The sequence below is a fragment of the Aquarana catesbeiana genome, linkage group LG04 (genome assembly GCF_042186555.1).
Source record: "Aquarana catesbeiana isolate 2022-GZ linkage group LG04, ASM4218655v1, whole genome shotgun sequence".
NCBI classification, from domain to species: domain Eukaryota; kingdom Metazoa; phylum Chordata; class Amphibia; order Anura; family Ranidae; genus Aquarana; species Aquarana catesbeiana.
This window is the reverse complement of record NC_133327.1, coordinates 191,362,086-191,389,937: the sequence shown is the minus strand read 5'-3', so window position 1 is coordinate 191,389,937 and position 27,852 is coordinate 191,362,086. Positions and strand designations below refer to the sequence as shown.

Genomic DNA, 27,852 nt, shown 5'->3' with positions numbered 1-27,852 from the left:
CAGAAAAAATTGTAGACCTAAAGGTTTAAGCAGCTATGCAAATCTTGACTTTTCTTTGTAAATCAGAAAGCAAAAAAGCCCTCTAAAAAGAAAAAAAGGAATTGGGAAAACACAAAATGGGAGGAACAAAACCCTGACTTCAAAACCAAAATGATACGTACAATATAAAAATAGAACAGTAATTGGGTCAAAACCCAGCAAAGTATAAATTTCAAAACTACCAAAAAAACACACATACATACAAGATTAATTTCATCTTACGATGTGCTCATTCCTACTTTTTCCCCAGATAGCAATGCAATTGAGCTGCAGGTTTGAAAGTGATTTGCTAAGCTATAATTAAACTTGCTAAGCTTCACAGGTTTGTTGCACAATTACAGCAAGTCCACACGTGCTGTAGACTTGCACAGCTCTTGCAATAGACTCACCACTGCAACTTTGCTCTTGCTAGAGACTTGCCACACACATTTGCTACAAATTGGAAAAGTGTCAACTAGAACTTGTGCTTCAAGTGCTCTGCAAGTGTAAAACTTGCCAGTGCAAAAGTGCAGCTAGTTAACAGACTTACAATTCAACACTGTCACATATTTGTGGCAAGTTATCCTTGCTGTCTGGGATTATGTTATATAGGCAGTTTTCAATAATGGTGATTCACTTATTGTGGTTATAGGGACAGATGGTGAATTCTCTTTTGTGGATAGATAGATAGATAGATAGATAGATAGATAGATAGATAGATAGATAGATAGATAGATAGATAGATAGATAGATAGATAGATAGATAGCTTATACTATGTTGGTTTGGAAATATATGCTATGTTGGGTTTTGACCCAACCACAGGAGAAATACTCAAAGCTCTCTTTGTATATAGTATTTATCCTTTGTAAATGTCAGGCCTGGCCCCACTACACCCACCTCCTGAGTCTCCCTGTTGGTTAGTAAAGCTGCCCAAATAGCAGGGTAGAAGATAGGGTGTCAAGCTTATCCTTTGCCAAAAAAAAAAAAAAAAAGATTTGCATACAAATTGAGCTGCCTGTATCTGAATTTCATCATGTATGCAGTTTAAATCGTCCCACATTGAAACAAAAGGTATTTTATAGTTCCTGACCCTTTAAGGATACATCCCATCCACAACCTATATACATGTGATGATATATGGCAAATCTGGAATAGCGTGGATTGCTTTGCTTGTATTTATTCAAACACATTAGTACAGTGTACAGTTAGTATGGCTTGCTAAAATAGTTGTAAATTTAAAACCTGAATGTAAAGGAGTATGTATGCATTGCAGCATTATAGTTTCTAATTGCTACTGTGCACAGTTGTGTGTCTCTTGTGAAAAATGTGTATTTTGTCTTCTGTGGAAAAACACAGTACAAGTAACATGAAGGTATAACAAAAGAGCTTGCTTTGACAGCTTTATTGCCAATCCATAACCTATTGTGCAATATAACACTGCAAAAGGAGATGGTGTGCCTATACTGCATACTACTAATGTACATGTCTCCCCTCTTTTTTTAACTATATCACAAACACGCACACACCAGAACAATACTGCGGCAGCTGTCAAATTGTTTGAATTCCAGTGGCACTGCTGCAATGTTTAATTCAAAAACTCTTGTTTAATGTCTTCTTATAACTTCAAAACTGAATTAATTTGTTAGTCTGAGTAACTGAAAGCTTGACATTTGTAGCACATGAGTGAATATTGATAATCTGCCAGTCTGATTATTATCTCACTCTTCACAGCTAGTTGAGTACATTTCTACATTTCTCTGCATTAAAAAAACATTTCCTTTTGGGTAGCTTTGTATCCTGCATGGGCAAATGGATCAAAATGGAAAATTACCCCTATTTGTTAAAGTGGAACTTTACCCATAACAACCTAATAAAAAAGAATGTTCTTTATCAAGGAACATATATTCTACATTAATAATTATGCTACCAAATTTAGTGTGTGCTGTAAATTGCCTCCAGCATTGCTCCTGTTTCTTCTTGCTGGTTTTGCTGAAGCCCAAAGCCCCTGAACAGCAGTAAATCATAAAGTGGAACTAAACTCATCAATTTAAAGGTTTCAAAAAAACAGTTACATTCCTGGAATGTCAGGATTACTAACTGTCACATTAGCTTGTGTCCTCAAGCAAACTGTCAAACCATTAAATGGCTGGTGTCATAACTGATCACATGTGCAGTGCCTTGGCAGTTGCAGACCAAACTGAAGCTGCTTCCTTGGCTGTAAAGGATATGAGGGTTTAATTGTGCTTTAAGGCTGTCAGCAGATTGGCCTCTATAAACTCGGCAGTGCTAACAGTATAGGCATTTAATTTTAATGTTTTACATGCAAAAGGGGCCAGCCTGAAGTGATCTAGTAGGATTTAATTTTCTGAGTGAAGTTCCACTTTAACTATATTATCTCATTGCCCATGGTGTGAGCACTAAATGTATAAAATACTGGTAGAGTTTGAACAGCTGGTCATCTCTATCCTTTAAGCATGCTTATTTAAACTGACCCTTATGTTGAAAAGCGCTAAGCCTGGTAACAAAGACTATACTATATTTACCTACTGCTAAATGCTACGCATGAACCAGGGACACGTGACATTCAGACAAGCATGCAAAACTTGACTCTACAAAACATTTTAAAAGCTTGGTGGTTAAGGCCTTTAAATGTATTAAACTGTACCTGCACTAGCAATAATGTGGCCGTTAGCTGATCAGAATGTCTTTATTAATATAATTTTTGCTATCAGTGAGAAAGTGGTAGTTGACAATAACATATCAGTAACTTTACTGTGCATGCTTAGTCTTGTTATTTGTTATTTACGGCATTCGGATGATTTGTTTTTTTATTTGTTTTTTTTTTCCTCACCTACCAAAATATGCACTGCTGCCCCCATGATGCACCTCTGCTTGCTGTTTATGTTAATGCGCTTGAACCCCATTGGCCCATTGCCATCATGTGCTCGCTGCCTGCTAATTAAGACTCAGTCGGCTGTCAAATCACTGAAGCGACCCCTCGAGGCAACCTTTGACCTGGTACTATGACCTTTCACCTTTAAGCTTGGCATGTAGCTTTATTGTACAAACAAGTGTTAAACTTACAAGCATAGAATTATTACTATTTTTAGATATGTTTTTGTTGTATGGGCAGAATATGCAATTCCAGACTGACTGTGGTTTACAAATTATACATGTACACACAAAATGTACATGTATGTGTACAATTTCAGTTTTATCTTTTAATAAGCCCCTGTTATAGTAACCACACTCAGTTCTGCCACAACAGAATATGTATTGTGGAATAGAGAGGCCTGTCTATATATGTGATTGTTTGTACTGTATCTGTGTGGTTGGCATGGCTTTATTGCTATTCTTATGTATATGTGTAGTTTTAACATTTGTAAGTCAGTGTTAACATACTTGCATGCAGTAGTAGATTTTGCATGTGTAGGTAGTGTTGGGGAAGTGTGGGTATGGTTCAACTGGACCCAACCTTCTTCAATCATTCTGTAAAACTGTTGCTTTAATCATTGACCTTCATGGAGCTAGCAGTGCAGAAACTTCAGCTTTGATCGTTTTTATATTTTATATTTTGCTTAAGGATCAAACTTTAGGACATTGCCTGTTACATTCTATCTGCCATATAGCTCCAAATTAAACCTTTTTTGAGGGGTAATATAAACGTGGATATTTTTTAACATGGCACAGATATTATTCTTCTATAATGTCTGTTGCCTCTGTGTATGAAAGGACAATCCACTTGTAAATATGATGACAGGAGGAGAAGAGAAGGTGATTGGCCTGTGTGAACTGCATCTAGCTATCAGTTCCTCATCTGCCACTACTTGGTAAGCATTAGTGTATTCTTCTTCTGAAAGCAATACCTGTCACCTGCACTTATCTTGGCATCAAAGATTCCTCTGTAAATGCCGAACAGTCCAACACATTGGCTGGCCCTTGGACTCCATTACGTGGGTGCTTAGTGGATCAGTGATAGGTATCCTTGAAGAGGTGTGGAAAACTTTGTCAGGAATAAGCCATGGTCACAATTGTCAAGTTATTTCTGTAGACTAGATGGCTGCTTTGTTTGCTGATGGCTTATCTCACTCAGCTCTGGAGAAGTAAGTCAAGAGGCCATTTGTAGTCACTTGTTCTCCTCTCCAGCTCAGAGTGCATTAATAATGCTTTTTGAATGGTGATCTCTTTACCTTTTATTCACATGTTCTCCTCATTTCTTTTATGGTTTCCTCTAACTCCTTGGGCTTGAAGGGAATTCCTCAAAATGTACTTCCCCCATTACCAAAGAGGCCTGCACTTGAAAAAACCAATGGTGCCACTGGAATGTTTAATACGGGTTTTTTCCAGTACCAACAGGCTCTTGCCAACATGCAGCTCCAGCAGCAGGCAGCCTTTTTCCCACCAGGTAAGTTCAGTGTGAAGTCAATCTCTATCAGGAAAAGGTGATAAATGGACAATGACAGAACATTTACTCAAACGGAGGGTGTGATATTTCTTGCAATTATTGTGTACAGTACTAATTTGTGATTAGCAATGTGAAGGGTGTGGGGGTTGCATGCTGTGTGTTTTTTGTCTCCAGTGTGGATAGCAGTGACAGTATTACAGTAATAGGGTATCAGAAGAGTGAGATATGCATGAAAGGATTTATTTATGTACACTGTTGACAGGTTTATATCGTTTGATCCTATTGTTGATCTTGCACCCCCTGCCTAGTTACTTGCTATGTGCTTAACTCTGCCATGCCTCCTCTTCATTGCTGTAGGTCAGGAGACTCCAAACTATAGCCCCCCAGTTGTTCAGGAAATACAATTCCCATCATGCCTACTCATGTCTGTGAATGCCAGAGTTTTACAATGCCTCTTGGGAAGTATAGTTCCGAAACAGCTGGAGGGCCGTAGTTTGAAGATCCCTGCTATAGGTGTTTTTAACCATAGAGATGCCCGTAATGCTTGGGTATCTTACTACAAACGTTTTTATGTAGCTGTTAGTATCTCTATGAATTGAAGATTCTACACTGTAAAAATCACTGAAATCAGAAGGTAAACTAAATTGTATGGAGCTTGCAATCTAAGACCTATGCAAAAGTCCAAAAAAGCCAATATTATCATGAATATGAATATAAGAACTTTATTGCTGTTTGCTACTTTTCATTAGCTATATAGTGATATATCAAATATAACATTATTGCATTGTATAGTTCATTATAATAAGCAAAGCAAGATTTAATGTGTAAATGACCAGGACAAACCTCCAAAACCAGGGACAGTTTTGAAAATGAGAGATTTTTAACAGCTATAGAATGTCCATATCATGGAAAAGAGGGCATAAAAGTGGCAGAGACCAGAGTAAGTAATAAATGGATTAGGAAGTGTAGCATGCTTAAACTGCCATCATGTGACTCTCACGGTAACATCACTGAACACTAGAGTGCAATAGTTGTGCTGTGAGTCCTTCTAGGATCTTTTATGACTTATGAGGCAAACATTACTTATAAATCAACTTGCAACAGTGCTGTGAAGGTGTGTCTAGTGTACACATTAGTCTAGAAGTTGGTGACTTATTTACAGGGAAACATGTGTAAGTCATCATAGATAAGCTGCTATTATCTTACTGCCAAGTTGCATATTAGTTCTGTAGCACTGAACCCAAACTTATCACTGACCTGAATTCATATGAAACATAAGTCAGATAATGGAGGTTTCACCTGAGGATTCTCACATGGGTATTTAATTGTAACAGCTTCCCTTTAACACAAAACCCAAAGCACTTTGTTGCCAAAATCCATGATGTTTTCAAGAAATTGAGATTTCTGTCTAAAATATGTGAACTTCTTTCTGAGGTTTGGCTTTCCTTGAACAACGTTGTGAAACGTTTAGTAGTGTGTTGTTACCTAAAACAACAGCCAGGATGCAGAAAATAGCTCTTTCTGAATGGTCTGTAGCTGATACAAATTACCAAAATACTTAACCAATTTAGAGAGAAGAGCATGACTAGATAGAGTGTGAGTAGCTAGAGCATGAAGACATCTGTAAACTGGCCACAGACCGGGCTCTGTAGTTTTTTAAATAATTAAATAAACTGCTGCTGTTCTCATGATCCCACCACTTTTACTCAATTAAGATATGGTATTAGTTATTCTTTTGTTAGATTTACCTAACTCAAGGATTAAAGTAAGGTGCTCAGTCTTTTTTAAGATGTGGGTCCCATGGGTCCTTTGTGTCATTTCTTAGAACATCCATCAATCAGTATTTGCTTTGGAACCATGCAAACATTTGAGTCACACCAGACACCTATTGTTTATGTTCTAACTATAAAATATCCTTGGACTTTAAGGCTAGGTTCACATTATTGTGAGTCGGGAACATGCATACGTTCCCAACAAGTGAGAGAAACGTGCTCTTTGGCAGATGTGTGGGGTGCCTTTAATTCTTAGTAGCACCCTCACAACACTCCCCTGTTTTTGTGTGCACTAAACTGTATGGTACCCCGGCACTGTGCAGTCCCATGTGGCACGATTTAAAAAAAATAGTCAGGGACTTCTTTCCCCATGTTTCTATGGGTAGGGCAGCCCATTGAAATGAGTTGGCTGTCCTACTTGCAGAATGCAACATACACAAGTGTGAACCAAGCCTAATTATGCAAAGAATTTTCAAAAACATCCGAAAGGTTAAAATGGATTTTGGCAACTGTAGGGGGTAGGCTTGTTACCCCTAAAGTACATCCTCATATTACTGGGGTGCTACTGCTGGCTTTCTCCTAAAATGCCTGGCTGTGTCTGTTTCCAATCTTTTTGAGCCAAACACTCGAACCGAGCATGCTGTGGAGTATCAGAGATATGTCAGAATTCTTTGTCTCTATGCTTATTTCAGGTCAGTGACTCAGAAAGCACTGAAATGTAAGCATCAGACATCTAGAGACAGACAATAGGAAGGTCAGTAATGGCAGCCTATGTAATTTTTTCATGACAGGTGTACCAAGTGCTATAGCTGCATTTAGACAATCTAGTTTTATCATGCTATGGCCTGTTACTACATTCTGGTATGCAGGCATATAGAATACCAGCAGGGATTAGTCAAGGATATATATCTGTGTGGTACCCATTCACAGATCCAATAAAATTGTAGTTATCGCAGCTGAATTAGAACACCAGTGTTATATAACATTCTTCACTGTTTAGCAGCAATAACCTGACTGTAGAGGCTTGACTATCCATAACATAGGCTGCTGTGAATTTAAGCAAGAACAAAGCCATATTTAAACAGAATGTACTAGGACATCGTTCACCGATAGCAAGCTTTGCCAGTATTTAATTTCCTCCAAGAGCATATTGTCCTTATTGCAGCACTAACAAATGAGGTGATGGATAATCCACACTACCCTGCTCCACAAATGTGCTATTCACCCACTATGCTCCCTTGTGATTCCTGTATGCTCACAGTTTTATGCCACTGTTGCCATAATAACAAAATTCTTTCTTGTTTGATTTTTTTTTCTCTAATAACATGTGTGATGGGTTGTTTTTTTGTTTTTTTTTGTTTTTTATTCTTTCCCCTTTTCAATCCACCTTCCTGTTGCAATGCATGATGGGCAGGCTCAATATTGTGCATGACACCCGCTGCAAGTGTTGGTAGGTGCCAGCTTTGTTTCTTAAATATTTATCATGCCTGGTGAAGTTTTTTTTTTTTTTTTGCACTCAAAATCCATTCGTGGTATTATGTGTCTAGGGAGTACTGTCCCAGAAATTTTAATACAAAAATAATGATGTGACATTTAATCATTTATTAGGTCATGCTTTGAAATATGCTGCTTAGAACATGACTGGATTAACTGTCTACTATGGATTTTGACTGCATTTCTTAGTGTGTAATATAATTAAAAACTGTTGTTTCATGAAACTATAAGGCCATTTTGTGTGTTTTTATGTGAATTAAAATAGAGTAGAAAAAATGTACATGCCTTCTTTACTTCTATCCCCAAGCACAGTGGAGTTGGTATTTGGTTGCCAGAATAAATATATGCCGGAAACTTGATATAATATTTATTACCCATATGATTTAAGGCAAAGATAGCAGTTGTTGAGTTCTGGTGTTGTGTCCCAGAAATGTGCTGTGCCCCTGTATGCTGGTCCCAGAAAGTGCAGTGCTGCAATTGTGCAAACAATTATACTAATTAAAGAACTAGGGGGGTTATTTATTAAAAGTGCATGATGCAAAATCTCTGCATAGAAACCATTCAGCTTCCAGCTTTTAATGTCAAAGCTTAACCCCTTGCCGTACCTTAACCCCCCACATGCAGCAGCTCCTGTGCGCAGAATCACGTACAGGTATGTGATTCTGCACTTCCGGGTCTGGGTGTGCACGCGCGCCACCAGCGACCTGTTTCCGCTGTTAATGGACACAGCAGGAGCCAATCAGTGGGTCTGGCGGACCGGATGTCAGCCTGGACCCACCCACATCCCCGAGAAAGACAGAACGGCGGTCTGCCTATGTAAACAAGTCAGATCGCCGTTCTGTGATAAGGGAAGGTAGTGATCCTGTGTTTTTGCTAAGCAGGAACATGGATTTCTGTCTTCCCACAGTTAAAGCATCCCCCCCACACAGTTAGCAAGCACTCCCTAGGAACACATTTAACTCTTTGATCGCCCCTGATGTTAACCCCTTGTCTGCCAGTGTCATTAGTACAGTGACAGTGCATTTTTTTTAGCACTGATCACTGTATTGGTGTCACTGGTCCCCGAAAAAGTGTCAAAAGTGTCACTTAGTGCCCGATTTGTTCACCCACAATTTCACAGTCCTTGTATAAGTCGCTGATTGCCGCCATTACAAGTAAAAAAAATAAATAGATAAAAATTCCATAAAAATATTCCATATATTTTTTATGGAATATACACTGTAACTTTTGCGAAAAACCAATCAATATACGCTTATTGGGATTTTTTTTTACTAAAAACATGTAGCAGAGTACATATTGGCCTACATTTAAGAAGAAATGATATTTTCACATTTTTTTTATTGGATATGTTTTATAGCAGAAAGTAAAAAATATAGTTTTTTTTTTTTCAAAATTGTCAGTCTTTTTTTGTTTATAGTGCAAAAAATAAAAACTGCAGAGGTGATCAAATACCACCAAAAGAAACCACCAAAAGAAAACTCTATTTGTGAGGAAAAAAGGAAAACAATTTTATTTGGGTACAGCGTTGCATGACTGAGCCATTGTCAGTTAACATAACGCAGTGCTGTATCGCAAAAAATGGCCTGGTCATGAAGGGGGGTAAACCTTCCGGAGCTGAAGTGGTTAATTGAACAAGCTGAATTCAGAAGCTGATTGGCTACCATGCACAGCTGCACCAGATTCTGAGTGCACCAGTTTTATTAAATCTCCTTCTACAATCAGAAGTAGTTGGTTGGGTCTTCAGGGTCTCCTTAACCCCTTCCCACCTGTGCTATAGCCGAATGGCGGCTACAGCACGGGCCTTAATAGCTGGGAGGACATCCTCTTGTGCATGAGCTGCCTGTGGGGCACGCGCGGCATGCTCTGTGATTATCGAGTCAATGAGACTCGGTTAATCACAGATCGGAGTAGGGGGACGATCCTGGCCCCTTACCACGTGATCAGCTGTCAGCCAATGACACCAAATGTACGTGATGTAAACAAAAGATCAGTAATCGGCTATTTTTCTGCTTACGCTGACAGCGTGAGCAGAAAATAAAAGCCGATCACCAGCTTCTGTCAAAAGGACAGCGGTCCCGAACACTGAGAGCCACCGCCGCCTCATCTGTACCCAACAGTGCCACCTGCCAGTGCATATCAGTGCTGCCAATCAGGGCCCACCAGTGCTGCCTACCAGTGCTCACCAGTGCCACCTATCAATCCCCATCAGTGCTGGTAATCAGTGCCCCATCAGTGCCAACTATCCGTGCTACCCATCAGTGCTCATTAGTGCCACCCATTAGTGCCACCTGTCAGTGCCCACCAGTGACACCTATCAGTGCCCATCAGAGCAGCCTATCAGTGCCCATCAGTGCAGCCTCATCAGCGCACATCAATGAAGGAGAAAAATTACCTGTTTGCAAAATACAAACTGTAAAATTGTTTTGTTTTTTTCTTTCCAAATTTTTGGTCTTTTTTGTTTTTCTAGCAAAAAAAAACAAACAGTGGTTAAATACCACCAAAAGAAAGCTCTATTTGTGAGAAAAAATTATAAAAAAACTAATTTAAGTACAGTGTTGCATGACCGTGCAATTGTCATTCAAAGAGTGACAGGGCTGATAGCTGAAAGTTGGCCTGGGCAAACATTGCAACCAGTGGAAAATTCCAAGGGATTGAAATAATTTATTTTCTAAAGGGAAATAGGCTTTTCACTTTGCAAATACATTTTCCCAAGAACTTAGTGAATCAGGTGCAGCTCCACTGACTTACATCACTCGAATATTTGCAACCAAAAATGCTGTTTGTTTTTTTTTCCTTACATGCGATTGGGTATTCTTTGCAAAGTGAAATTTCACCTCATTCACTAAGCTCTGGGGAAAATTCCCTTGCAAAATGAACAGCCTAGTTGCCTTTAGTAAATCAATCTCTATGAGTTTACTGTTGCGTTTAGACCCCAAAGGAACAGGGGGCTTTGTGCTACAAACTCCTGCTCCTAAATACTATTGTTTATCCCTCCAGTAGTGTTATGTTCCTCAGTCTAATACCAGGCAAGATACTGTACAATCATATTAACAATAAAAGGACCATTCACATTCCAAAAAGAAGGTTAGAATAACATAGCTGGGCCTGCTATGGATAGTTTGAATCATGTACGGGCAGGCTGAATGTACCCAAGTTGTTTGATCGATCAACTTGGGTACAACCAGCCTACCAGATTTTAGATGCGATCATTTATTTTTATTTACCATGCTAGGATTGTCTAAAACTATAAATCCAAAAATGTAAAAAGAAATGTGAAAATTAAATAAAAAATAAAAATGAAAAATAAATGATAGGACGGGTTTGCTGCTGTTAAGGCTGAATGCCTTAAAAATGATATTCAGAAAAACGCACATTGCTGCCCCTTTAAATATACCACCACTATCGCTATACGAAAAAGTGTACTTATATTGTGCAACTATTACAACACTAATGACCCCAAACGATAAAATCCCAAATTTCCTTTAAATTCACCACCAGTATTTCTATGCAAATATAAAGCTGCAAAGTACATAGAGATACTGGTGGTGAATTTAAAGGAGCAGGACTGTGAAATTTGGGCTATAATCGTTTGGGGTCATTAGTGATGTAATAGTTGCACAATATAAGTGCACTTATTCGTATAAAGATTTTGGTGGTAGATTGCATGTGATTATTGCTAGTAGCTGTTATAGCCGCTAGCAATAATCACTGTGTTCTCCCGGCGGGGACAGTTTTCCCCCACCTGGAGAACACGATGGCTCCATGGGAGGGGTTCCTCTGTCAACACTGACTGTGTGACCCATGGTTGCAGGAAAGAAATTTGCTCTGTCTATGACTGGCATTATAGCAAGCACCACAAGGTCCCTGTACATTCACCTAAGGATCTCCAAAACATAGCCTCAGTGGCCGCAAAACTTTGGCCCTCTTTGTTTGTCTTTATTCAGCTCTGTGGCATTATTCCTGACACTGATATAATGGGGCACTATTTCTTTCACTGTCACAAATGACAAGGCACTAATAATTCAACTAACACAAATGATGTAGAATAATCATAGGCGTGCGCACAGGGTGTGCCAGGTGTGCCCAGGCACACCCTAATCACCCTGTAATGCACAGATTCCCTCTACTGCCCTGGGCCCCCCCTTCCCCCCACAGTGCTGCCAGCTTCCCTCCTCTCCCACCGTCTGCTGCTACGGACACACACAGGTGGATGTTTTAGGATGAGTGGGGAAGGGGCCAGTAAATATATGATTTACTGGCCCCTTCCCTTTCTGAATGAACACAGTAATTGACCGGTAGCATGTGTTTGAGCTCTGGGGTGCACACCCTAATCCAATAGACTGCGCACACCTATGAGAATAATCCCTCCAACTAACTCCAAAGATGGGTCAAAATTCTTTACAATGTCAATGTTGGGCATAATTGCTTCCCTTAAAACCATAGCTGGGTCACAATTCCTTCCACTGACACCATTGACAGGGCATTATTCTTCCCACTGACACCAACAACGAGGCATTATTTCTACCACTGATACCAAAGTTAGCTCTTTTTTTCTTTATTCCACGGACCACCAACCCTAGGGCATTTTTTACTCCTATTGACCACCAAACATGTGGTATTTTCTACTCCCACTGACCACTGATGCTGAGACATTTTCTACTCCCACTGGACACAGTCTGGTCCCCGCTAAAATCTGAAGGACAGTGAACTGACCCTTTGTTTAGAAAGTTCTGAGACCCTGTACTAAAGTTTTAGTTGAATTCTAATAATGGAGCGATATGTGCTAGCAGCTTGCCATAACCCTGCTATGTCAGTTTGCCCTGAGTTTCTTAATGTATGACAGTTTCCCTTTAAAATTTTGAAATGAAATGGCTTATGCAGTAAGACAAAGTGCAGTGCAGAGTGCAATGTACAGTAACCCGTGGCAGTCAAAGTAAGCATATATAAGATTGGCAGTTATTTGTACATCATCACTGCATATTTCATTGCTGTGTTGAAATCCAAATTGGTGATACCAAGAACAGGAAAATAAAAGATGCCAAAGAAAGGAGGCCTTTTTTTTGCCTATAAGAAAGGAACTTTAGGCTTCCCTCTTGCTCCGTTTTATTTTTATTTGAATTCATGTTTTTTTGTAAGTTTGCATAAAATAAAAGAATATGAATATAATTTCAGTTATATGTAAAATATACTATATATAACATAACTGCTTTATGGGACGTCCATGGAGCCAGACTGCTGAAAAGATCAGTGATCTTGCACAATGGCCCATTAAAAATAGCAAGCAGTTGTCCATAATTAAATTTAGTCCCGGCATTGTATTTCGGTTTATACTGCAAGGAACACCAGAAAACCTGGCCTAGCCTCATTAGGGAGCATTGGGGACCTCTATGGGCCTAAAGACGGGCTCAAGCTCAAGCCCAAGGGGCTCAAGCTTGTCAATGCCCCTTCTCCTTTGTTATTCAGACTCCATTTCCATAAATATTGGTTTAAACCATAATGGCATCCTCCACTGTGTGCAGGTGATAAGTATTTTTAGGTTAAGCACTATGTGTAATGAATACCGTGTTTTGATGGTAACAAACATTTTCCCTTTTTTTTCTCTTCCATCCCACCCTCTTCCTCTTTCCCCCGGAATGCTGTCCTGCTTTTGCATTCTGATTGCATGACACTCGCTGGTGATGATGTTACCCCACGTGGCTTCTCACTGCAATAAATTCCATGCCAAATTGATCTGCCACCTGTTGCTATGGTTCCCACTCTGCTACACTCTTCTGTATGTTTGCTTATATGATTTCCCACCGAAAGTTCCCATGATGCACGGTCTAGCGCCGTCTACTGTGTCTGCAGCCGCAACATCTGCTACAAGTGTCCCCTTCGCTGCAACAGCCACAGCCAACCAGGTTTGCTAATTTACAGCTTCCATTCTTAAGAACAACTCTAAATCAGTGCTTAATAACAACGCAGTCTGGGTTCACTTACATCTTTGTTGGCATACTAAGCAATCACTTAATTGTATTTTTGTTAAAATGGCACTATGATGGCAGAATAACCTTCTGTTTCATAGAGAAATATATACTATTTAACCACACACTTCAAAAACCTAGACTATTTCACGTTAAACGTAGTGCATAATCTTGACATGCAAGTGTAAGAAAACAGAATCCAGTTAAACAGAAGCTCATTTTCTGTGGTGTAATTTGCTAAAGTGCTCTCACTTATCTCTAAATTGCTAAACTGTGAAAGCAGTACTGTTTATATTATAGGCTCACTTGTACATTTTTGTAGAATTATGGTTATAGAGCCTGACTGGATGGAAATCAGAGTTTTGCACTGCAGAAAATTCCAAATGCTAGAATTGTTCAAATTGTGTATAGATGGCCTTAAAGTGGTTGTAAATGATCACCTTGTAAAACAACCCACTCAGTTTGAAATATAAATGAAAGGCAAAACATTTGTGTATAGATAAAAAAATATATATAAATACCTTTTTTCCCTTTTTTATAAGTGATCACATTCCCACTGTTCTCAGCTGCATAAGTGCTGGGGGTTCAGAAGCAGCAGCACACTGATCTTCCCAGTAAATGACTATGCAGGAGGGGTGTGTCAGGACAAGTCCGATCATTGGAAGAGAGTAGGCTGAGTTCCCAGCACAGCTAGAGAACTGACCACTATGTGTTCTGCTTACTGTGGTCAGCTTTTAATAGGAAAGCAGAGGGACTGGCAGGAACACCAGAGATTTCCCACAAATCAAAAGCAATACAAAGAGAACAGAATACTTTTTCATACAAGTACATGATACAGCAGGCACATTTCAGGAACATGAAATGTTGGGGTAACAAAAGCTTTAGGCTTACCACATAAGTTACAATCTGATTGTACAGTCTCCGTTAGGATTACAACAACTATGTAGTGCAAGGGCCTGACTGGATCTAAACTGATTGGGTAGATGAGCTAGGTCCTTATATTACATAGTTTTAGTAAATCTACTGTTTATTGTACAAAAATTGTTTGGGCAGATTGAAATGTGTATGGTGATCCTTAGGCATTGTCAAAGCAGTAGAAATGAATAGGAACCTATGCCATATTACATACATCAGAATTCAAATGAAATTATAGTTACAACGTTTATTAATTTGCCATCCAAATAATTATATAAAACTACAGTGAGTGTAACCTCCCACTTCCCCAACAAAGGTTAAAATAAGGCAGATATATCCACTTATACCCCAAGAGTCTGTACATGGCCCTAATATCGCAGCTACTTTGTTAACATTTAATTACATGCATCTACCATTCTTAATCAATTTTGATGATCATCAACTTGACAGGTGTATACGTGAGGTAGATTTACTAATATTGTAGAATGCAAATGGGTGCAGCTGTGCATGGTAGCCAATCAGCTTCTAACTTCAGCTTGTTCAATTAAGCTTTGACAAAAAACTGTAAGCTGATTGGTTTCTTTGCAGAGCTGCACCAGATTTTGCACTATCCAGTTTTAGTAAATCAACCCCAGTGTTTTTATTGTTAGCTATTTAGAGGTAATGAGGTTGATTTACTAAAGGAGTAGAGCATATTCACGTTATATGGGAATTTTCACTTAGCTTAGTAAATGTCGTGAAGGTTCACTTCGCAAAGACTACTCAAATATAAGCAAAGATGAGTAAAAAACAGTATTTTTGCTTGCACATGATTGCATGCTATAAGTTAGCAGAGTTTCACTTCATTCACTAAGCTAAGGGAACATTCCTTTTCAAAGTGAAAACTCATAGATTGATTTACTAAAGGCAGATAGACTGTGCACTTTACAAGCGCAGTTGCTCAAGAGCTTAGTAAATGAGGGGACGCTCTTCTGACTTCCATCATCCAATCATGTGCAAGCAAAAATGCTTTTTTTATTTTCCTTTTACAAGATTGGGTATTCTTTGCAAAAAGAATCATCAACTCATTTACTAAGCTCTGGAGCAACTGCACAGTCCATATAGCTTTAGTAAATCAACCCCTAAGTGAACAGCCTATTTTTTTTTAGTAAATGAATCCCAATATGTTGATTCGTTTTTCAGAAATAGTACATCACCATGCAATTTCAATATGCAACTGCAATTGGATCGGAAATGTGTACCTCATTTAAGCATATATAGGGCTGTGAGCCTGTTTATTCACTTAGCCACCTGTCCGTATTTATAGCACCATTTAGCAAAGGTGAATGGAAAAGCACTAATTGGTATGCATTTTTTCCTTATTCATAACCGTATGCAATGTAGATTAAATGCAATAAAAGAGGTGAACAGTAGTATATCACAGTAATGCCCCGTACACATGGTCGGACTTTGTTTGGACATTCCGACAACCAAATCCTAGGATTTTTTCCGACGGATGTTGGCTCAAACTTGTCTTGCATACACACGGTCACACAAAGTTGTTGGAAAATCCGATCGTTCTAAACGCGGTGACGTAAAACACGTACGTCGGGTCTATAAACGGGGCAGTGGCCAATAGCTTTCATCTCTTTATTTATTCTGAGCATGCGTGGCACTTTGTGCGTCGGATTTGTGTACACACGATCGGAATTTCCGACAACAGATTTTGTTGTCGGAAAATTTTATATCCTGCTCTCAAACTTTGTGTGTCGGAAAATCCGATGGAAAATGTGTGATGGAGCCCACACACGGTCAGAATTTCTAACAACAAGGTCCTATCACACATTTTCCATCGGAAAATCCGACCGTGTGTACAGGGCATTAGACTTTGGGATTGATTTACTAAATGCAAAAAAGACTGTGCACTTTGCAAAGTGCAGTTGCTCCAGAGCTTAGTAAATGAGCAGAAGCTCTGCTGACTTCCATCATCCAATCATGTGCAAGCAAAAATTCATTTTTTTTTATTTTCCTTGCACATGATTTGGTACTCTTTGCAAATTTAAGCCTTACCTAATTTACTAAGCTCTGCAGCAACTGCACATTCTATTTGCCTATAGTAAATCAAACCCTTTGTTCCCTAAGTTGCATTTTAGCCACATTTCATGGTACTTCAACCATCCATTGTGTAGCCTAGTGCAATTAATATGAGCTGTTAACTGCTTCGACTTAAGCATTTCCTTCTCAGCTGCTGTGGAAATATTGGTGTCCTAATGCATGCCCAATCAACAAGGAACTGATTCCCACGTGTTTCATGTTGGTTTCCCTCTGTACTTCATTGCTCTGCCCAGTTGAGTCTTCCATAAAGTAGTCATCCTTAGGTTGTTGTTGATTTAGTAGTATGTACCAAGCTGAAAGTAATTTATGCATGCAATCTGTGTTCCATTGGGGAGGTTTCCCTTTGATCCCGTTCTGTAGACACAGCAGAAAGTGAGAGGTAATCTTAGACAGTTGTCACTGGAATAAGTGGCCAATTGAAAGACTCTCCCTCTTTTTCAGTTCTAGTGACAGCTCAATATTCTAGCTTTACCATCACATTCAGTTCTGCTGACAATGGTCATCAGGACAAATAGCAGTAGATACCCAAACTTGGTTCAAATTCCTCACCACTCTATTCAAAACTAAAAAAAAAAAATGTCTGGCTTTGGATACATCTTAAGGTGGAGAATACATATACCCCAGTTCTTATTACATAGAGAACATCATCACCTAATTCACACATCTGAAGCTAGAGATATTGATAATCTAGAACTAGTAATTGAACTGCACGCAGGGTAGACTCAGGTGAGAGGCTAAAGATGGTTCAGAAATATCAAAAGAGCAATGGTTCTATTGCTGTACAATTCACAGAAACAGAAGGTGAGGGGAAAAGTGTTTTAATGGGTAAACCTGTTCTGGTGACAAATGGCTAAGAGGGTATTTCCCCACATGTTGGAGCGATCTTGTCTCCCTTTCTACTGTGTCCCTGGGGCAGAAAGTGAAGGGAAATGCACAGAAAAAAAATCCTTAAAGTGACTCTGCCATGAGAGTAGGGGACTGCCATTGTAATCCTCCTTCTGAACATGCTAAATGCCTGGCTGTGTCTGACATAAGGTATGTTTCAACCAGAGTCCTGGAACAAACATGCTGTAAATGAATGTCAGCACTACTTACTATGGGTCATATTTGTTCTGGGCCATTGACCCAGACAACATTTAGGCAAGAGCACCAGAATGACAGTCAGGAAACAAGTTTTCTTAAGGCTCGGTTCACATACGAGCCGCATGCAGCTCACAGCAGGGGTCCAGTGCGTCCTGGTTCACTATTTCAGGCTCGTTTTCAGCCTAAATTTTGGGCTGAATTCGGACATGAAATGGACCAAAAGACGCAAAATGCACTGAACCTGCTGCGGAGAGATGTGAACCGGCTCCATAGAGAGCCGCTCAAAATCCCCTGCTACTGTGAATTGGTTGTGGGGATTCGCATCCAATTCACAATGGTGTGTACCCCGCCTAAAGGAAGGATCAGCAATGTCAGGCATCAATAATTTCCCATGTCAGCACTACTTTAAAGCAGGGGGTAGGCAAATTAAAGTGGTGGCGATCTACCTGAACAACATGGGAGAAGTCAAAGATTACCGCCACAGTGTCGCCTCCTCACACCTATTTTAAAACTCTAATTACCATAATACCGTGTCCCAATCGCGTGCATTGCACGGCAATCATGGGTTTAAGTGAGGTGGTGAGGAAGCAACATATCGCCTCCTCACCACCTGTCAAACACACTTAGAGTGCTTTTCACTTGTGCACTTATGAATGAGGCCTTAGTTGCATTCGGCAGTGGCACACTTAGGGCTCATTTTATTGCCCCAAATCCCTGCCCCTTTAGCTGCTGAGGCAGCAGAAAAGGTGTACACATGCCGCAGCAGGAATTTAACCCCCTTTGTTGCTTTTGGTGGGTGCTACCGCCTGCTAATCATGACCCTTTCAAATAAATGGGCCACTCTGCAAGTGTAATGCAACTACATGCTTCAGCAGGGTCCAAGGGTTTTATAGCAGGTGGTGAGAGCACCGCCTTCTTTAACCCCTTGTTTCCTGTACTGCACAAGGTTGCAGTGCATTTGCGGAGTGGCCTCATTCACTTGAACGGGTCACGCTTGGCAGGTGCTACACCCACCAACCATGACAGGGCATATACCTCTTTCTTCAGCTGTGACATGTGCACACCCCTGGCCACTGCAGCTAAAGGGGGTGCGGTTGGGGCAGGGTGGTAAAAACATGTTTTAATTATGGGGTTTTTACCACCCCCCAAACTACAAATGTAAATGAACTCTTACTGTTCTAAACTCCCTATAATGCTGCTTTGACACTGGTGTGCTGTGGATTAGCTGCACCACGGATGCAGCGCAGTGCATTTGCAACATTCTTGGGTTCGCTGCACATTGCCATACACTTATATTATATCCTGCAGGTGTGCTGCACATTCTCAAAGCACACCAAAACTCCTGCATTCAGAAAGTGCAACAAACCTGCAGGATATAGTCTATGGCTAAGTGCAGCAAACCCATGGGAAAGCTGCAGATACACTGCACTGCACCCATGATGTGGGTAAACCACAGCACATCAGTTTGAAAGCAGTCCTATACTATTGTGCCCAGTGTATTGTTTCACACTGACCTGAAGATCTCTTCTTTTTTCCTGCTGCTGGCACCACTCTGGAGACTGCTAGCCAAATTAAGAGGTGGAGTGCAGTTGGTATCACTCCACATGGGGACAGGAGCCAGCACTACAGAGGAGGCATCGGCTTATGCGGCTTTTGCTCTCTACTACAACTCCAACTTTACAAGTAGTCCCTCTGCATTACACTCTGTTTGATGCTCTGGGATGGCGGGTCAGCAAGCAAGCCAGTCATCTGGCCATGATCTACTGGTAGATCACGGTCTATGGGTTGCTAAACCCCACTTTAAAGTGATTGTAAAAACATTTTTTTAAATGTAATAACAAACATGTTATACTTACCTGCTGTGTGAAGTGGTTTTGTACTGAGTAGCCCCGATCCTCCTCTTCTTGGGTCCACCACTGGTGCTCCTGGCTCCTATTCCCTGCCAAGTGCCCCAAGTGTTCTCTGACACACGAAGCATGGCTTGTCCCCACTCCTTCCTCATTGGCTGTGATTAACAGCAGTGGGAGCCAATAGCACCCGCTACTGTCCCTGAGCCTATGAGGAGGGAGAGAGAGCCGAGAGAGCCGCTGCTCTTGTACACAGTGCTGGATTGGGCTCCGGTAAATATATGGGGGCTGGGGCTGCACACTCATGCAAATAATTAATTAAGGTAACAAACCTTCAGCCTTTAGAACCACTTTAACTATTTCCTACTCTATCCAAAACTAAAATAAAACAGTTTTGGCGTTACATACACTTTAAAACAATTCAATAAAATGTACACAGACAATACACAGTGCAGTATATACTTGCAAATCCAGGCAATCTTATGTATGCAAAGAACCTTCTGCTTCTACAATATTGTACTTTTCAAAGTTAGAACATTTATTCTATGCATCATTATGCCAGACAAAAATATATTATGTGCTATAACAAAATCAATGCTCAGGCAAACAAAAAAGTACAATCTATCATCGGACTTAATATAGTCTACAATATTGCCTTGTCAGAATGGTAAAATACTCCAATTTCTTAGACTCCCAAATCACTTCCATAACATGTCAAATTACCTTTCTCTCAAATCACTTTAGTTGCAATTACATACTTTGAGTTCCTCAGCTGTGTAGTCCTAGATTGAATTTTATAATGACATTAGTGTATTCCAACAGAAACACTCTCTTTTTAATTACTGCTACATAGAGTATGTGTTGCATAGTATGTTGAACCCTTGGTATCCTGAATAACTGATAATGACACTTATTTAGAGTTGTTGAGCAATTCTTAACATCAATTTGCTACTTCAGCATTTAGTTTCACTATTACAACTTATTATTGTTTCTTAATGCTTTACATTAAGAGTTCAAATGCTTTTGATGTCTTTTATATAAATGGCTGAGTGTTGGCTGCAAATGTTTTCAATTCATCTTCAACATATTTTATCTACAGATACCCATAATATCTGCAGATCATCTGAGTAGTCACAAGTATGTTACACAGCTCTAGAGATTGTATCATGATGCAGTAAGTTGATTCATATGAATTTCTCGCTTGTAATTTTTGCATTGATTTGATGTTCTATTCTTTCACAATGTAAGTTAAAGTAGAACTATGGACTTCCAAAAAAATGTGTTTTAGCAGTTCATTGTACATGCAAAGTGCCTTGGGCATCCTTAAGCAGGCTGTGCCTGCTTGCTCTACACAAGACTGAGCTGAGAGAAAACTCTGTAATAGATCAATTTTAAACAGTTTTATTGATAATACACGTGTGGAGTACATATACAACAAAAATATGTACTGGTGCTTTAACAATAAACAATTTATTTAAAAAGTAAAGTTTCATCCAACCCATATGGGAAGAGTTTTACAAAAGATGTAATGAATTGTTTATTTTTAAAAACACCTGTACATGTCTCTATTTTATATGTATGCATGTGTGTATTATCAATAAATTGTTTTATCTGATCAACTGTATAAAATTGATTTATCATCAGCCGCAGTGGGCATTTCTTCCTGCAACCATGCCAGGAGAAGACAGTGACCATCGCTAGCGGCTATTGCAGCTACAAGTGATAATTGCAAAAGGATCTGGCAGGCTGGTTGTACTCAAGTTGGTCGATCACCTGCCCATTAGATGTACAAAAATACACTTGTAGTATTGGAGAAAACCATAAGCAGTAAATAAGCTGAAGAAAGGGTTTTGGTCTTTTTTTTGCAATGGTGCCAAAAAGTAAACTTGTGGTCATAGCAATTATATGAAAGTGAAATTTATTTTCATTAACCTCCCTGGCGGTATGAGTATTTCAGATTTTTGATGCTCAAAGCGGTACAATTCTTTTGCATAGAAATTTGGCATTTTATATTGTAGGTCTGTAATTCTTATGAATAAAACACTTAAATCTGTCAAAACAAGAGTCTAGTAGACATCCCGTGTATGATAAAGTTTGAAACACGAAATCATAAATTATAATATAATAAATAACTTAAATAATTATAACAAATAATAATATAATAATAATAATAATAATACAAATTATTCAATAATGTCATCAAATCAAAAACACAGAAATTTGCTCAGTTGCAGAATTGTCGCTGTGTTTGATGACAAATTTCCCCACAAATCATTATCGCTCAATTCTGCAAGTGATTCTAATTTATTATCGCTGTTTTCTAGCTGGTCTAAAATGGCTTTTGATGTAAAGGGACGGTTTTGGTTGCTATGGACAATCTCCAGTTTCCAGGCAGAAAGAACAGTATTTATAATATAAAACTGCATGCAGGGAACTGGAGAAACCACTAGGGACAAAAGGGATGTGAAATAATTTCATACAGTAATGTAATCTGTAAGATTACAGTGTACTGTATGTATAGTGTGTGTTTCACTTTTTGAATTTGGCACTGTGCGTCACAACGCTCGCAGGGAACGGAGCTCGGCACTGTGATTAATTGAGCGGAGACACAGCCACTGCACACAGCGAGGAGACATTGCAGGATCCTGGGGACAAGGGAAGTAAGCTGTACCTGGATTCTGCGATGCAATCCCGAGTGTGCCTCGGGGTTACCGCTTTTGGTAGTGAAAATCCACCCCGAGCCACACTCGGGAATACCGTCAGGGAGTTTAAGGCACTAATGTATGTCCGCAATTTTGAGAAACACATTTGGAAAACCAAGACCCCCCTTCCTTGGCTTTGCCTTGCCTGCTTCTTCTCCATTCCTGTACCTGTGTCATGCTGAAGTTTTTTATATATAGTACGACCAACTGCACATCCATATGTGTCACCTGTAAGTAGATTACTTTGTAAACAAGTTCAACAGATAGGTGGACTTTTATCTAAACTCAGTTGGAAGTAAAAAAATATTTTTTTACATTGTGCTTTCAGTATAAATTTAAGTAGACTACACATCACTGGAGATGACTATATTTCAAAAAAATTGGTCTTCCAATGTTTGCCTTAAGAAATGAAGACAGCCGAAATAATGGACCAACATTACTAAATAGATAACCAGTATAACTGTTTAAAACTGGAAAGTGGCTTCAAAATAACATATACTAAGACAGACTGGGGGACATTTAGTAAAACTGGTGCACCCAGAATCTGGTGCAGCTGTGCATGGTAGCCAATCAGCTTCTAATTTCAGCTTTGACAATAAAACCTGAAAGCTGATTGGTTTCTATGCAGAGCTGCACCAGATTTTGCACCATGCAGTTTTGGTAAATAATCCCCACTGGTTCTTAAGAGACTAATGTCCTGTACACACGATAGGATTTTCCGACAACAAAAACATGGATTTTTTTCTGAAGGATGTTGGCTCAAACTTGTCTTGCATACACACGGTCACACAAATGTTGTCAGAAATTCCGAAAGTCAAGCACGCGGTGATGTACAACACGTACGACGAGCCGAGAAAAATGAAGTTCAATAGCCAGTGTGGCTCTTCTGCTTGATTCCGAGCATGCATAGACTTTTGTGCATCGGAATTGTGTACACGTGCTCGGAATTTGAGTACCTGCTCTCAAACATTTGTTAGCGGAAATTCCGACAACAAATGTTCTATGGAGCATACACACGGTCGGACTTTCCGACAACAAGCTCACATCCAACATTTGTCGTTGGAAGATCCTATCGTGTGTACAGGGCATCACTGTTATAAATATTTGTTCAGCTTTATCAGTATCTATGGTTGCATCCCACTTGGCAACCAGTCAGCCTCAGCATATCTGATTTCAAATGAGGGTTCAAGCTGAATGTAAAAATGTGCCCTAGTGACATGTATTTTGATGTTTTTCCATTGATTTAAAAGACAAAAAGCATCAAGCAAAAATGCAAATTAAGTCTAGACATTCATAGCCTGATGACAGGTTCACTTTAACCCACCACTCAGTTCTCCTGGCCCTTCTTGAGAAAAATGAGATAGTAGTAGTAGTAGATAATAATTTATTGAACAGCCTCACTTTGTACATAAGAATGGGTTTTCCAACTTACTGAAGAAGCTTATTAATTTGTTTTGATGTGTTACATTCAAAATTCGTCTTCTTCTTTTTTTTTCATAGATCAAAGTGAACTTGAAGAAAAATACAGGCCAAGGCCGTTAGCCATAATGTGCATACAACACCAACAAGAAACACAAAGATCCCAACAGTTAGACATCTTGCATGCTGAACAATGTCAAGATCAACACAGAATCCAGTTGCAATATACAATTAGTACATTTTCTTTCTGTCTAAGTATACATCATATCCTGTCGTTTCACAATGCAGAGTGTATACATGCATCTCTTAGTACCTATCATTTACTCATATGACCATTATATAACAGTGCAAAGAGCAGTTTTGTGCAGTTAACGATAGCCAATCAAAAGTAAACTTTCAGAAGTTTAGAGTTTGTCTAATGTAGAATGGCTAGTGATTGGATCTTATGTCCACTGCACTTTGCACATTGCTCTTTGTCTTAATAAATAGGGCCATAGTGTATGTATTGCTTCATGCATTGGAAATTCAGCCTATGTTGTAACATCTCCAATGTGTTGGTACGTCTTTTGACCAAGATTATACTTTTAATTTTTTTTTCAAGGTTTACAAATAACAAAAGGTGCACCTTGTATTTAAAATTGCCATTGTAGCTGAGAGTATGCATGCAGAGTAGTTTTATAAGGATAATATTTTTCTTGTTATAGATTGTAAGAGTTGGTAAAAGGTCTGAGACACATGAATGTGCCAAGTAAACCACAGCTGAATATGTTTTTAAAGCACATAAAGGCTTTGAGTACGGTATTACTAATTGTTCTCATAAAGTGCCATTGTCTGATTATAGAGTATTATTTCAGCAGTGTTATTTTTGAAACTTCCACATTTACATGTGGTTGTATGCATCGATCTAAGGCACTGTTGGAGTTTTTAACCAAAGTTCTCATAGAAATGAGTTTATCTGAACCTAAGTTGTAGGCTTGACATCACGAGAAATACCATCCTTTTATGTGGACTTTAATCCAGACTAATCAGACAATGGGGGTTATTTACGAAAGGCAAATCCACTTTGCACTACAAGTGCAAACTGCAAGTGCAAAGTGCACTTGAAATTGCACTGAAAATGCACTTGGAAGTGCAGTCGCTGTAGATCCGAGGGGGACATGCAAGGAAAGTAAAAAACAGCATTTTAGCTTGCACATGATTGGAGAATACAATCAGCAGAGCTTCCACTCATTTCAGATCTACCCCTCAGATTTACAGCAATTGCACTTCCAAGTGCACTTTCAGTGTAATTTCAAGTGCACTTTGCACTTGTAGTTTGCACTTGTAGCGCAAAGTGGATTTGCCTTTCGTAAATAACCCCCATTGTCACGGTGTGACAGATGACATGAACTATGTACAGGGTAGGTCGCACAGGCAAATAAAAAAGTACTAGAAGGCATAATAGTGGCTGATGTATAACATTTAGAGCTCAAAGTGGAGTGTGTAATATCAGATTCACTGCTGTGTCTCTAGAACAGATTGGAATATAAAAGCTAACAACAGGTTGGTTGCAATATTGTATATGTTCCTGCTTTGCCCAATAGCAATTATTTGGAGAGTTTATTTATTTAAAAATTCTTAAGATATATTGAGGCAATACAATGTATAGCTTAAAGGAGCAGAAATAGAGGATACAACTTAAAATTCTGTTAAAACAATTTAGGTGTGTGGTAATCAGCACCTTGTCCTACAGCAGGGCTTATCAGTTGGGAAAATGCTTTAACGCACAGTAACATTAAAAATAAATTAAGAAAAATAAAGTTATAATGATGATAAATTTACAGTTTTATAACAGTACATGTGCTGTATATTGTTCTCCCCTATAAATGTCAGTTTATATAACTATCCCCTTATATGTAAATATACCCTACTGTCAAAGAAGAATTCCTCACCAGACATTTTGCGTATAATGGGGTTAGAAGAAGTAAAAGATGGATTAAATCTTACCTTTGTACACCTGAGCTAATGATCTGCCATTGTAAATGTGCCACACCAAGCCTTTTAGCATTATTCTGTAGGCTCTGTCGGTGTATTTAAAGACTCCACATTTGTGTCTACTGGGAGATATTCTACCTAATGCTCTAATGTTATGTCAATGAGCAATTTTTCTTTTAGTCCTGCTACTATGTGTTCACTTCAATTAGTACTGTTGCCAAATATATATATATACCACCACTTTCTCAAAAGAAAAGTTTAGGCATTATGGCAATACTGGAATTTGCCAGAAGGCCTGGTAAGGCGAAGTGGACTTGTTGGCAGATTAAAGATCTTAAGGATAGTGCAATTTCATTTTTAATAAATAAAATGGTATATAGCTCCAATACAATGATAAATAGTTTATACATGCATATGGGCCACTATGTTTTATTGGTAAGGGCTCAATAATAGCCCCTGTCCAGTCATAAACTACTTAAAAATCAACCCAGAGAAAAGAAAAAAGTATACTTAATAAATTAAGTCTAGCATTCCTTTCCCTAATAAAAATTACTCCTTTTGTATGTAACCCTCTCATTAAGTACAGTGGGCTACAGAATGACCAGAAGAAGAAGTGCTTGGCTTGTAACATTTAGAGAAGCAGATCACAGGGTCATGGTGCAAATGTCTATATTTATACCCTGTTGCCTTTGTCCTCCCATCTACGGTGGGTAAATTTCCCCTTTAAACATAATATATATAAATATATGCTTAATACCAGTATTGAACTTTGGACATCTCATTCAAAATAATAGAGTTTTGAATGCCCTATGTTCACATATAATTTTTAGTTAAAATATATTTCCTTGAACAGTTTTCAGAGGTATATAGTGATATCTCTGACACCAGCAAATGGATAGTCAGTTAAATCTGAGTATATATGTACTTACTCAGAAACTGGCGTATTCAAATTACAGTATATCGTTACTGAGGCTTTAAAGCACACCAAATCTTAATTATAATAATAACTTTTTAATCAGAATCCAAGGGAAACACTCACTGGAACATATCATCTATAGAAACTCTGCCTCTGGCATATACTGATGTAAAAGAAATCTGTGACTTAGAAACGATAAACTGGACATTCAGCAGTCCACCATTTAGATAAAGTAGCACTTTTTATCTCAGTCTGTCTGTGTCCAGTTTATGTTACAATGCAAAAATTACTCAATGTTTGACTTTTTTAATGCCTTATGTCCAGAGACAGACACAGAAAGGATTCAAGAGCTTATGACAAGTGAGTTGTTGTTTTTTACTCAGCAACAAGACCTTAATTGGATAAATTGTGGCCCTAAACATGAGGTAAACTGGGAATAAAATACCACTGCTTTAGTAGTAGGGCAGGAAGGGGTGTTGATCTTCTGAGGGAACCTAAGAATGTAGAGGCCTTGGGAAATTGCTGAGTTTGCCCCCATCCCAGACACTGGCCCTGCTCAGCAATTGCAGTATTAATTTAAACACCTATCAGTTGTTTTTTTCTAATATTTCTTTGTTGCCCTAATTTAAGATTGAACTCCAGATTTAAATCTTGTCTGCTTTCATAGTCTGTGCCGTCGCCCTAATTTTTTTTATTGCCATGCACAGACCCAGGACTCATATCATACCGTACACAGTTAGTTACAGTTGCTTTGTTTTTTGCTTTTCCCACACAGGGCAAAACAGGTTGTCTTTAACTAAGTCCCCAACAGCAGCATATAACTTCCTTCATTTATCTTCCCCACCACTCCATTCAGCTGGTGGGACTCTGGAGGACTTTAATGGTGCAATCTTGGCATTTGGATTTTTGAGTCCTACACACCTGCATTGGCCATTATCATGGGATCCCACTATCCCTGCTTTGAATTCTATATTATGGTAAATGTAAAATGAGGTGCAAATGCAGATGGGAACACCCAAAACTCCAGATGGACAGGGTCAGTAATTAAGACAGAGGGATCTCACTGCTGAAGCATCTAAGAGTCTTACTCAATCTACCTACAGGCCCTTTTAAGTAAACAATGGGGTTTATTTACTAAAGCTGGAAAGTGCAAAATCAGGCTCACTTCTGCATAGAAACCAATGAGTTTACAGGTTTTATTACCAAAGCTTAATTGAACAAGCCGGGGTTTAGAAGCTCATTGGTTTCT

General features: G+C 39.0%; 1 protein-coding gene across 28 annotated transcripts in view; it reads left to right on the top strand.

Annotated features, from left to right (window-relative positions):
- Positions 1-27,343, top strand: part of MBNL1 (muscleblind like splicing regulator 1) — a 289,440-nt gene extending 262,097 nt beyond the window's left edge. For 10 of the 28 annotated variants that reach the window (XM_073626033.1, XM_073626017.1, XM_073626025.1 and 7 more), the window contains 3 exons: positions 2,984-3,037; positions 4,271-4,424; positions 23,795-27,343. In XM_073626033.1, coding sequence (XP_073482134.1) covers positions 2,984-3,037; positions 4,271-4,424; positions 23,795-24,045 — 459 coding nt within the window. In that variant the 3' untranslated portion in view covers positions 24,046-27,343. Of the gene's footprint in view, positions 1-2,983; positions 3,038-4,270; positions 4,425-7,610; positions 7,647-13,495; positions 13,591-20,691; positions 20,767-23,794 lie in introns of all 28 variants that reach the window. The other 18 variants (XM_073626024.1, XM_073626028.1, XM_073626036.1 and 15 more) reach the window with 7 other exon arrangements.
- The last annotated feature ends 509 nt before the right edge of the window (positions 27,344-27,852 follow it).